At 51.2% G+C, this 12,198-nt stretch overlaps 1 protein-coding gene across 1 annotated transcript in view; it reads right to left on the reverse strand.

Annotated features, from left to right (window-relative positions):
• GABRA5 (gamma-aminobutyric acid type A receptor subunit alpha5) overlaps positions 1-12,198 on the reverse strand; it is a 46,981-nt gene that overhangs the window by 13,540 nt on the left and 21,243 nt on the right. Inside the window, exon 6 of the mRNA XM_066355700.1 lies at positions 7,642-7,724. Coding sequence (XP_066211797.1) covers positions 7,642-7,724 — 83 coding nt within the window. The remainder of the gene's footprint in view (positions 1-7,641; positions 7,725-12,198) is intronic.

A 12,198-nucleotide genomic window follows, 5' to 3' on the forward strand; every position in this document is an offset into this window, starting at 1 on the left:
CCCCGTCACCTGTCCTCGGGCGGTCACTTCCCCTGTCACCTGTCCTCGGGCGGTCAGTGCTAGCCGGTCACTTCCCCCGTCACCTGTCCTCGGGCAGTCAGTGCTGGCCCGACACTTCCCCCGTCACCTGTCCCCGGGCGGTCAGTGCTGGCCCGACACTTCCCCCATCACCTGTCCCCGGGCGGTCAGTGCTCGCCCGCCACCTCCCCCGTCACCTGTCCTCGGGCGGTCAGTGCTCGCCCGTCACCTCCCCCGTCACCTGTCCTCGGGCGGTCAGTGCTGGCCCGTCACCACCCCCGTCACCTGTCCTCGGGCGGTCAGTGCTAGCCCGTCACTTCCCCCATCACCTGTCCTCGGGCGGTCAGTGCTAGCCTGTCACTTCCCCTGTCACCTGTCCTCGGGCGGTCAGTGCTAGCCCGTCACTTCCCCCGTCACCTGTCCTCGGGCGGTCAGTGCTGGCCCGTCACCACCCCCGTCACCTGTCCTCGGGCGGTCAGTGCTAGCCCGTCACCACCCCCGTCACCTGTCCCTGGGCGGTCAGTGCTAGCCTGTCACTTCCCCCGTCACCTGTCCTTGTTTCTGCTCCAGTCTGCCCAGGCTCGGTCTGTGAGCTCCAAGTTGCTCGCAGCTGCACTGGGCGATTTAACCTGAGGGTCCCATGCTTCTGTCACCAGTCCAGCCTCCCGGTGTCGCTCACCTGACCATGCGGCCGTCCAACAGAAGGCAGAGCACGCCCAACGCAGACCGTACCCAAGGGTAACAGGCGCATCTAAGCTCAGATACAGCCCAGGTCCGGGTGAACCTCAGCGTGTGTCTAAGACCTCACAGACTGAACCCCGCACTCCATTCCAGATCACCCACAACCGGGTGGAGTGGGCAGCCCTCCGGGCATGCCCCGGGCCAGAGCAGAGAAACTACATTCCACATGGTGGGATGCACCGGGAGCTCGCTATGGTGAGCTTCACCCCAGATTTCTGAAATCCCCCCACGAGATGCTTACCAAAGAGGCCTCCGTGTCTGCCCAGCTTGGTGTACGTTTTCACGAGCTCAGATGTCGTCACGTGGTGCAGTCTAGTCTGTAACTCATCACTCCACAAATAAAGCCAACCACACACACACACACACACAGTTCTTTTTTGTTTCTTTCCTAAATAGTCTTGAGTTGTCTTTCCAAATGGAAGCCATGCCGTCATCTCTGAGGGATTTCCTTACAGACCTGACTGACCCATTCCTAGGCTCAGTTGGTGAGCTCAGGCTAATCTCGGCACTGCCTTGAAGTCTCCAGAGCAGAGAGGGCAGTCACAACAATGTCTGTCAAGTCACTTATCCCCGAGAGACGCCAGGAGCATGTGGCTCATTAGAGTAATGACAACTATTTGCCTTCCTTTGTCTCCTGACAGGACAGGACTGCGGGTTGGATCATTTGAAGCTCATTAGACTGTCACATTTAAGCCTCCGCACGCACAGATGCCCATGGTGTACGTGAAGGGCTTAAGCCAAGCAGCTATTTTTAGTAGATTCCCCCACCCCCCAAAAGGACAGACATAACAAGGAAGAAAGACACTTCATCAAATTCTATTTCTTCTCTTAAAATGATCACGTCCTGAGCTGAACCCATGTACGTTGAGGAGAGGCAATGTTTGTTGTGCATTTTCTAGCTTTGTTTTTTTTTTGTTTTGTTTTGTTTTTGGTGCAATGGCGTACAAACATGGTATCCGAGGAGAATCCTTCTTTGGAGGGCGCAATATTGATATCGACAGCAAGCACAACAACAAAAAAAAATCAGCATTGGAATCAAAACGCTCTTCAGATCAAAGTAAATTTGTCCTATGAGTTCAGCAGCTCAAGAAGTACATACACTAATTGATCTCGTTTGGTGCGATTCAGTACAGGGATGACAGGGTCCCGCTGATGTGCGTTCGGCTTTGAATGTGATAAATGATTTAACTGCCGCTGGCAGGTTGTTGAATATGAGATAATTTGGTGAAGAAGGGATGAGAGGGGTCACCCATTTTTCTAAACTGAAAATTACCCCTGCCATTCAATCTGTCATGCTCACTTGAACCAATTTAACTAATGATGGGAAAACAAAACACAACAATAATGATCTCACTCTTGGTGTTTTCGTCTTTGATCAAATCAAGAGCACAATTTTCCACATACAAAGTGGGGTAGACTTTTTTTTTTTTTGTATTTTTCTGAAGTTGGAAACGGGGAGGCAGTCAGACAGACTCCTGCATGCGCCCGACTGGGATCCACCCGGCACGCCTACCAGGGGGCAAGATTCTGCCCATCTGGGGCGTTGCTCTGTTGCAACCAGAGCCATTCTAGCGCCTGAGGCAGAGGCCACAGAGCCATCCTCAGCGCCCAGGCCAACTTTGCTCCAATGGAGCCTTGGCTGCAGGAGGGGAAGAGAGAGACAGAGAGGAAGGAGAGGGGGAGGGGTGGAGAAGCAGATGGGCACCTCTCCTGTGTGCCCTGGCCGGGAATTGAACCCGGGACTCCTGCATGCCAGGCTGACGCTCTACCACCGAGCCAACTGGCCAGGGCCAGTGGGGTAGACTTTTAAGTCATACAACCTGTTTGCCTTTTGGGAACATGAATAACTCACTTCCCTTCCAGGGACGGATTCCAGATGACATGCCTTAGGGCAGGGGTCCCCAAACTTTTTACACAGGGGGCCAGTTCACTGTCCCTCAGACCGTTGGAGGGTCGGACTATAAAAAAAACTATGAACAAATCCCTGTGCACACTACATATATCTTATTTTAAAGTGAAAAAACAAAACGGGAACAAATACAATATTTAAAATAAAGAACAAGTAAATTGTAAATTTAAATCAACAAACTGACCAGTATTTCAATAGGAACTATGGGCCTGCTTTGGCTAATGAGATGGTCAATGTGCTCCTCTCACTGACCACCAATGAAAGAGGTGCCCCTTCCAGAAGTGCGGCGGGGGCCGGATAAATGGCCTCAGGGGGCCACATGTGGCCCGCGGGCTATAGTTTGGAGACCACTGCCTTAGGGAATCTTTTGAAGGTTCTGTCCGAAGCACTAATTAGGATAGCCACCCCACGGCAGCACGTGACTTAAGATAAATTCCGGTGGAAGCTCTTTCTCATTATACTACTTTCCCCCAATAAATGTGTTTTATCTCTCCAGAACACTTGAAGCTCATAGTTTAACAACAACAACAACAAAATGGATTCTTCTCCAACCTAACTTTTGGTTCATTACCCAGGCTTACCTCTCCTGATTAAAAATGAAAACCTCTTGGGAATGATAGAAATATCATAAAATGAAACCCTCGCAGTCAAAAGATGTTCCCCCGACAGCAAGGACACAGTGGCTTTTATTAGGTCTCCGCTATGAATGCCGCACACGTTTAAAAAACAGCGCCCTCCCCTGGCTGGCTAGCTCGGTTGGTGAGAGCATCCTCCCGACAGGCAAAGGCTGCTGGTTCGATCCCTGGTCAGGGCGTGTCCAGGAACAAACAGATGGATGTCTCTTGTCTCTCAGACTCTGTCCTTTCTTCTCTCTGAAGTCAATCAATAAAAAAAAAGAAAAGAAAAGAAAAAATATAGCTCCCTGAAGGCCCTGGAAGATGAACACAGACAGGAAGAGACCAGAGGAAGACAAGGGTGGCTTTTCCCTTAAAATGCTCTCCGCTGTGGGCCCTGGCCGGTTAGCTCAGCGTTAGAGCGTCGGCCTGGCGTGCAGGAGTCCCGGGTTCGATTCCCGGCCAGGCCACACAGGAGAGGCGCCCATCTGCTTCTCCACCCCTCCCCCTCTCTGTCTCTCTCTTCCCCTCCTGCAGCCAAGGCTCCATTGGAGCAAAGTTGGCCCGGGTGCTGAGGATGGATCCATGGCCTCTGCCTCAGGTGCTAGAATGGCTCCAGTAGCAATGGAGCAACACCCCAAAAGGGCAGAGCATCGCCCCCTGGTGGGCTTGCTGGTGGATCCCAGTCAGGTGCATGCGGGAGTCTGTCTGACTGCCTCCCTATTTCCAACTTCAGAAAAATACAAAAAAGAAAAAGAAAAAAAAAAAGCTCTCTGCTGTGAGCTGAGCTGCGAGATGGTTCCAGCTCAGAGAGATGCCCCCTGACGCTCACGGCATGAAGGACCGAACCTAAGAGCCACCAACGGAGCGGGACTAGAGAGTGACGTGTCCAGTCCTAGGAAGCAGGAAGGAGCCCCAGGGGAGGAGCCCGCGGCGGATGTATCCAGAGGTACACAGACCCCACCCCGCTGTCTGTCTGACTCCTCCCTGCATTGATGTCTCCATGGAAGGCCGCCCTCCCTGTCCATCATGTCTGCCCAAGATCGCACGGGAGGAAGGACCCTCACCATCCGTATTTCTACCAACGTTCTGTCCTCGACTGCTGTCAAGATGACACAGCTCTTTCCTGGTCTCACCTCTTCTTTCTCTGCCCTCCAGGAAACCCCGGCTTTTTCTAGCACGCATCACAGAATCCCTCTCGCCTCCCCCTACTCATTACCCAGGTCCCAAAGCCAATACTGTGGTGGGCAGCTGGGCAGATAGGAGCAGGGCAAGGATGACAGGCCAGGGGCCTCGGCTGTATGTTTTAGCTCAAGGCCCAGAAAACCAGCAAAACCAGACACGCAACTCCCCGGCTGACCTCAGGCAACTCCCCGGCTGACCTCAGGCAACTCCACGGCGACCTCAGGCAACTCCACGGCTGACCTCAGGACCAGCAGCTTGATTAGGGGTCCCCCTGCCCTGGCACCAACCACTCGTGGAGGCCGGGACTCTGGAAGGAGGCACCTGGAGACCTGACGGATAGTCTACTGAGATTCTCTGTTGGGACCTCCTCTAAAATCGCCTCCGTGAAAAGCCCTTAGATCGGAGGACCCGGAACACACTCTCTCTCTCTCTCTCCCGGGAGCATTTCTCTCCCCTGAGCTCCCCCCCCCTTTTTTTTTGCCTCTGTCACTTGTCTCCTCAAAGCCCTAAAGCCCATTTCTTTTACCGCTGTGACTTTCTAGATACAACTTCCTCTCAGAGTTGGAGTCTCGGCTGTGAAATCTTTCCCAGCCAGAACGCAAGGTCTGAGGTTGCTGACGGTCGGGTCTGACCCCGCCCGTCTGTCACCCGGTGCCATTTTCCTTCTCACCCCCTGCCACCAACAGTTCCGCATTTTTGGGGGTGTGAGTTACGAGCAGCACCTCGCTTTTCATAAAACTAAAGTCTGTATTAGACGCAAACGAGGCGGAGTAAGAGCAGATGGCACAGTTCCAGTCTGAGAAGGGGCTCGCTGGGCACCCCAAAAAAAAGGAGGCTGATGTTTCCGTTTGAGTCCAAAGGCAGGAAAAGAGCCGTGTAACGGGTCAAGGCAGTCAGGCAGAAGAAGTCCCCCTGTACGTTCTAGTCAGGACTTCGACTGATTGGGTGAGGCTCACCCACATTAGGTAGGGCAATCTGCTTTACTCAGTCTACTGATTAAATGATCATCTTATCCAAGAAGATCCTCACAGACACCCCCCCCCCCGCGCCCGCCCAGAATAATGTTTGACCAGCTACCTGGGCATGCGCTGACCCAACAAGTTGACGCAAAATTAACCTCCACGGAACTGAAAAAAATATAACAATCGTATTAAAAAGTTCAATGAATGAGCTCATCCGCAGGATGGAGGGGGCCCAAAAAAATCATTAAAGATGTAACATAAAAAAAAACAGAGAGAATATAGGAGGAAAAAAAAAAGAGCCTCAGTACTTAAGGAAATACAACCGAAGATCTAATATTCACATTATTGACGTCAGGAAAGAGAAGAGAACAAGAATATGATAGGAAAAGTATTCAGAACGTTCACTGATCAAACTCCCTAAATTCGGCAAGAATCTCGAAAGAGTCTGAGCAAATCCTAGACAGCAGAAACCTAAAGAAATTCATACCAACCCACATCATAGTCAAAAAACCTCTGAAAATGAAAAGACAAAGAAAAAGAAATATTGAAAAATCTGAAAGAGGAAAAAAAAAAAATGACATGTTATCTATAAGGGAAAAAAATATTTGAATGGCAGCCTTTTTTCTTGTCAGAAAATATGGAGGCAAGAACAAAGTAGCACATTTTTCAAGTGTCAAACGAACTGTCAGAACATCCTCATATATCCAGCAAAAATATTCATCACAGATGAAGAGGGGGGGAAAAAAAGGTATACAAGATATTCCAGGTAGATACTAGCTAAGCTATTCCAGCAGCACTCATTGCTGGCCTGGCCACACGAATGGGAAACAAAAGGTTAGCTCCATATGTATTAAATGGCTAACATAGAGGTCACTGGGTCACTGAATGTGACACAAGGGACACTTGGTCACGCAGCTACAGAATACAATGAACTTCTATGGTGGTCAAGATGGTGATGATGACCACTGCTTGAGCACTTCCACTGGCGTGACTGCCCGTTTAAAACATCATCTTGGCCCTGGCCAGTTGGCTCAGTGGATAGAACATCAGCCCAGCGTACAGACGTCCCAGGTTCCATCCCCGATCAGGGCACACAGGAGAAGCGGCCATCTGCTTCTCCACCCTTCCTCTCCCCTTCTCTCTCTGTCTCTCTCTTCCCCTCTGCAGCCAGCGGCTCGGTTGGTCCGAGCACATTAGCCTCAGGCACTGAGAACATTCTGGTTGATTTGAGCATCAGCCCCAGATAGGGAGTTGCTGGGTGGATCCCGGTCGGGGTGCATGAGGGAGTCTGTCTCTCTATCTCCCCTCCTCTCACTTAAAAAACAAACAGACAAAATAAAAAGAAAACCCATCATCTCAAAAGCATGTTACAATTGAGGCCTTCCTCAATTAATAACTTACAGCGTGGAGAGGTTACCTGGCCACCGTCCCTCAGCAAAGGAGCGGAACGGCCAGGATTCAGGCCCAGGGAGTGGACTCTTCGATATCGAAGAGCACGTTCTTACGATTTAAATAAAAAGACGACGTCACCAAGCATGGGCCAACGTGATTCGTGTAAAGAAGGTAGGGACTTGTCGGTCGGGGCCAGCCCTGCCCCCCAACATCTCAGAAGTGAGGCTGAGGGGCAGGCATGTCTGTGGGGTCCACGTCACCCCAATGCTGTCCGGAATGGCCGAGACCCAGGAGCTCCTAGTGGAATCAGAGAGCTGTGCCCCTAATGAATACGTTACCCGTACAAACAACATATGTCCCAGTAGGAGCCGAGGGGAAGCAGTGACTCAACATGGCCAATGTTGTTCATACGGAACTTTCTAGAAGAAGTGAGTTAACACAACCGTGACCACGATGCAATTAAAAAAAAAAAAAAAAAAAGGTACTGACTGGGTGCTGGAAATTGGGTGTTGCAGGGGCTGCAGGGGTGACCGATAGTCTCTGAGAGGTGAAAACAAGAAAGACCGGCCAGGTGAAAGTCAGGGGGAAACAGCACCCCCTCCAGGAGCTTGTTCTAGGTGGGCAGGTGCCTCCACTCACACTCAGGGACGCGGACAAGGAGCCTAGTCCACGGGGACCGAGGCGGGTGTACCCCACAGCATCCTCCCCTTCTCTAGAGCAGATGGAAGCTCCTATTCGCGCGGAGAGAACCCCAATTCTTCTGAATGAACGCAGCAACACCCCCGACAGCGCCTCCGCAGGACTTGCGAAAATAACTTACAGCTGCCAAACTTCAGGGGGCACGCGTGAGCGTCCATCGGGAAGTCCTCCAGCTGCATCGGACACTCCGCAGAGATGGTCAAGCTGGAAAATAAGATAAAACAAAGTGAAAAGAGATCAAGACTTTCCCATGACTCAGCGATTCGGAAGCTTTTACTAAAGCCACCCGAGTTCCAGAAAGCCGTGCGCAGTGTCTCCCTCATCATTTTAATTGCTGTCTTTTGGCCCTGGCCGGTTGGCTCAGTGGTAGAGCATCAGCCTGGCGTGCAGGAGTCCCGGGTTCAATTCCTGGTCAGGGCACACAGGAGAAGCGCCCATCTGCTTCTCCACCCCTCTCCCTCTCCTTCCTCTCTGTCTCTCTCTTCCCCTCCCACAGCCAAGGCTCCATTGGAGCAAGGTTGGCCCAGGCACTGGGGATGGCTCCTTGGCCTCTGCGCCAGGCGCTAGAATGGCTCTGGTTGCAACAGAGCGACGCCCCAGATGGGCAGAGCATCGCCCCCTGGTGGGCGTGCCGGGTGGATCCCGGTCGGGCGCATGCGGGAGTCTGTCTGACTGCCTCCCCATTTCCAACTTCAGAAAAATACAAAAAAAAAAAAAAAAAATTGCTGTCTTTTATTGCCCAAACTGGCCCACCAAATGACACAGGTCCGCGCCGCAGATGGAATATCATCAGCAAGGCTTCCATCAAAACCCACTCAGGTTCCATGAACGGGCGTGTGTGCCTGCCCGCATGTTACCGCTTGCAAAGCCATTTGAAATGAGACGCCTTTAAAAATGATTTATCCTCTTATTTCCCTTCCCATATCCAGAGCCATCTGAAATACATCCCTAACAAGGCTGAAAATATATATGTAATTCTCTTTTTTTTTTTAATTTTTTATTAATTTTTAGAGAGAAGAGAGAGTGAGAGAGAGAGAGAGAGAGAGAGAGAAGGGGGAGGGAGGAGGAGGAAGCATCAACTCCCATATGTGCCTTGACCAGGCAAGCCCGGGGTTTTGAACCACGCGACCTCAGCGTTTCCAGGTCGCCGCTTTATCCACTGCGCCACCACAGGTCAGGCTATATGTAATTCTCTAAGAGCCGATATGCTGGAAAAATGATCAACGCGGAGTCAAGGCGCAGACCAAATTTTGGCCCGCGGCTGGTTCTCCCTGTGGTGCCCTTGGCTGGTGTCCTTCACCAGGAACACCGGTGACACCAGGAACACCGGTGACACTGTGTTATGATAGCAATCTCTGGATACAATCTATTTTTTTTTTTCTTAAATCCAAAGCAGGCCTTCTAAATAAAAAGGCCACCCTCAGCGACCACAGTTCCCAACGACGGAAAATGCCGTCCCAGAAATAACACAGCTAATCAGAACAGCACAGTGGGGTTTGTTGCTAGGAACATATCAGTTGACAACAGTGAGAGAAAGACTCACGGGCATTCAGGGGTTGGGACCAAGAACGCACAATTATTTACTGAAGTCCTGGAGTCCTGATGGGAGTCTGGCTGCCCGCGCCCCTGTCAATGCAGGGGTTCCTGGCCGTGGTCATGGGCTCTGTGCGTTTCCAAAGCTGTCACACTCTGGTGCTTTTATTTCACTAAAGACTTGTCTTTCTTTTTCTTTATTTTTTAAAAAATATTTTTAAAATTTATTGATTTGAGAGAGAGAGAAAAGGAGAGAGAGAGAGAGAAAGAAAGAAACAGGGTCAAAAGCAATCTTTTTTAAGTAGAGACACTGGAAGTATCTATAAAGCCATAATGCCAGGCACGAGCAGAAAATATAAAAACAGCACGTGACAAGACAGTGCTGGAGGAGTGTAGAGGAGAAAATGTCTGAGTAGAAGAGTCGGTCTCGGGGTTAGCCCGCGGTGTCTGTTCTAACAGCGTGTGGGCGTAGATATGAGGGGGAGCTGGGGTTCAGTCAGTTGGGGCAGCATGAACAGGGAGGTAGTCTGGATGCAACATGTGGTCTCATCCAAGCAGGGAGAGAGAGACAGGAACATCAAGCTGCTCCTTATGTGCTCTGACCAGGGGTCGAACCCCCAACCTTGTTGTTTCGGGATCACACTCTTAACCGACTGAGCTAACCAGCCAGGGCATCCCCAGTCAGGGCACAGAACAAGAATCAACCAATGAGTGCATGTAGAAGTGGAACAACAAAGTAACAAAGTGCTGTCTGCATACTCCCACCCTCGGTAGTGCTCCTCCAGTGTGAGCACCTACAGAGATAAATACAGGTTCGTATGTAGATCAGGACAGAGATGCTTTTCTGTGTCTTTACTCACATCCAGGTACTAGTGCCTAGCTAAGAACTTCTAGTTACATCCATGTGTGTAATTTATTTCAAACATATCACCTAAGAATCAAACGTGTATGACAGGTATATAATTCCTTTCCAGTAAGTTACTTAGTATACCATACGCCTATATAAAACTATCCACTTATTGTAACCTAATGGATGCCGTCAGCCAATCACTGTGCAAAAATGTTCCTCTGCTGCTCCCCAGTGGCCACCCAAGGAAGAAGCACACATACTGAGAAGCCTTCTCCCACCCTGCAGCTATAGAAACTACTTACTGCATTGGAAGAAACTGAAGAGCAACAATGACAAAAAAATAACTACAACAGGCGGCTCTACGAAATTAAAGTCAAATGACCAAGGGCTCCTGAGGATGAAATGACACCAGTACATCCTAGCCATGGCCCATGGTCTCTCCCAGGGCTAGTCTCTAAACGTCGGTTCACAGCGCCTTTTCAAACGTGGCTAGACCTGTGTCTCGGGATTAAAAGCGCATCACGCCGACCCTTGCCCTCTATGTTTGTGTTTGGTTTTCTTCACGGGGCCCGAGTCTGAATCAAGCTTAAAATTCCTGTTCCACTGGGAGAAATGTGACACGGGTGTGTCTTCGTTTCCCTCCGTTGGCTATCACGGCGACATCGTCAACGGGAACCTCCGTGCCTACAACTTAGCCTGTCTCCCCCGTCGTCGCGTTAGGATGGACAGGAGAGAGCCCAGCGCCAAGCAGAAGGGCTGTCCCCCTGGACCGCTGAGCCCAGGCCGGGTGAGGGTGCCGGATGCCGCTTGTCACGGGACTCATCCTATCACCAATCACTATGCTGCCGTTTCCCCGTCTGTGCTGTGTCAACAAAAATGCTATCGAATGACATCGCTACTTCTATCTCATTCAGATTCATAACCCTTTCAAGTGGAACCATTTTCCACGTTGCAAATGCTGAATATGACTGAGAAAGAAAACTCAATGTCAACGCTGCCACCCATTCACACGGTTCCTTGGCTCCCACGGGGACCGGTTACTGGCGACAAGCTGCCCTGATTCTCAGTGTCTCCTCCCTGCTGTGACGCCGGCACATGGGTGAGAGGGCAGCCATGAGATGTTGAATGACGCCGTATCCCTGTGATTTTCTAATGTGGTGGGTTAACCGAGGACGCTGCTCAGACCCGAGTTCAGATTTCCACTTCCCTCTCCCTAGCTGCGTGGCCCCAGGCCGATCTCCAAACATCTCTGAGCCTCGCTCGCTTTGTTGGAATGGGGTAGTGGTGTCACCTAGCCAGCCGGGCTGTATAAGATTTGAAGGGTTCTGTTTGTGAAGTTGTCTGGTACACAGACACGGAGTAAGAGGCTCCTTTGGGACCCTTTTCCTTCTAAACAATGGTCCGACCTCACGACCCTTGTCCAACCTATCACATGAACGCACCCTACTGTCTTAGGCTATGGACTCAACGACAGTCCTTTGGTGATAGGAACCAGGTATGAAGACAAAGGGTCTGGCCCTGGCCGGTTAGCTCAGTGGTAGAGTGTCGGCCTAGCGTGCAGGAGTCCCGGGTTCGATTCCCGACCAGGACACACAGGAGAAGCGCCCATCTGCTTCTCCACCCCTCCCCCTCTCCTTCCTCTCTGTCTCTCTCTTCCCCTCCCGCAGCCAGGGATCCATTAGAGCAAAGTTGGCCTGGGCGCTGAGGATGGCTCTGTGGCCTCTGCCTCAGGCACTAGAATGGCTCTGGTTGCAGCAGAGCGATGCCCCAGATGGGCAGAGCATCGCCCCCTGGTGGGCGTGCCGGGTGGATCCCAGTCGGGTGCATGCGGGAGTCTATCTGACTGCCTCCCATTTCCAACTTCAGAAAAATATAAAAAAAAAAAAAAAAGACAAAGGGTCTGGGGTTATTTTTATTGTAAGGACAGAACACAAACGTGCATTGTGCCCCCACAATAATGGGGTCCAGTCATTCATTCTAGCCCTTCATGGAGCCGTCGGCCTTCTCCAAGACCTGGCCTCATCCCCACTCCTATGCGCCCTGCTCACAGGGCCAAGCAAAGTGCCCGCAGACTCACTAACCAGAACGACCACCAAGGGACTAGACTCAATCTTTACATAGTATCCCTTGGCTTTCCAACAAGCTTCCCTGCTTGGAGAAGACACCGTCCCAGCACGAATGTGACGTTCACGACTCACGTCTACATCTATGGGCCAAACACATCCTGTGTTGATGTAGGGAACAGGAAAGAGCGGAACAACGTGCCCAAGGGGTTGTTACAGGCTCACCGATCAG

Source organism: Saccopteryx leptura, chromosome 13 (assembly GCF_036850995.1).
Source record: "Saccopteryx leptura isolate mSacLep1 chromosome 13, mSacLep1_pri_phased_curated, whole genome shotgun sequence".
Classification (NCBI taxonomy): domain Eukaryota; kingdom Metazoa; phylum Chordata; class Mammalia; order Chiroptera; family Emballonuridae; genus Saccopteryx; species Saccopteryx leptura.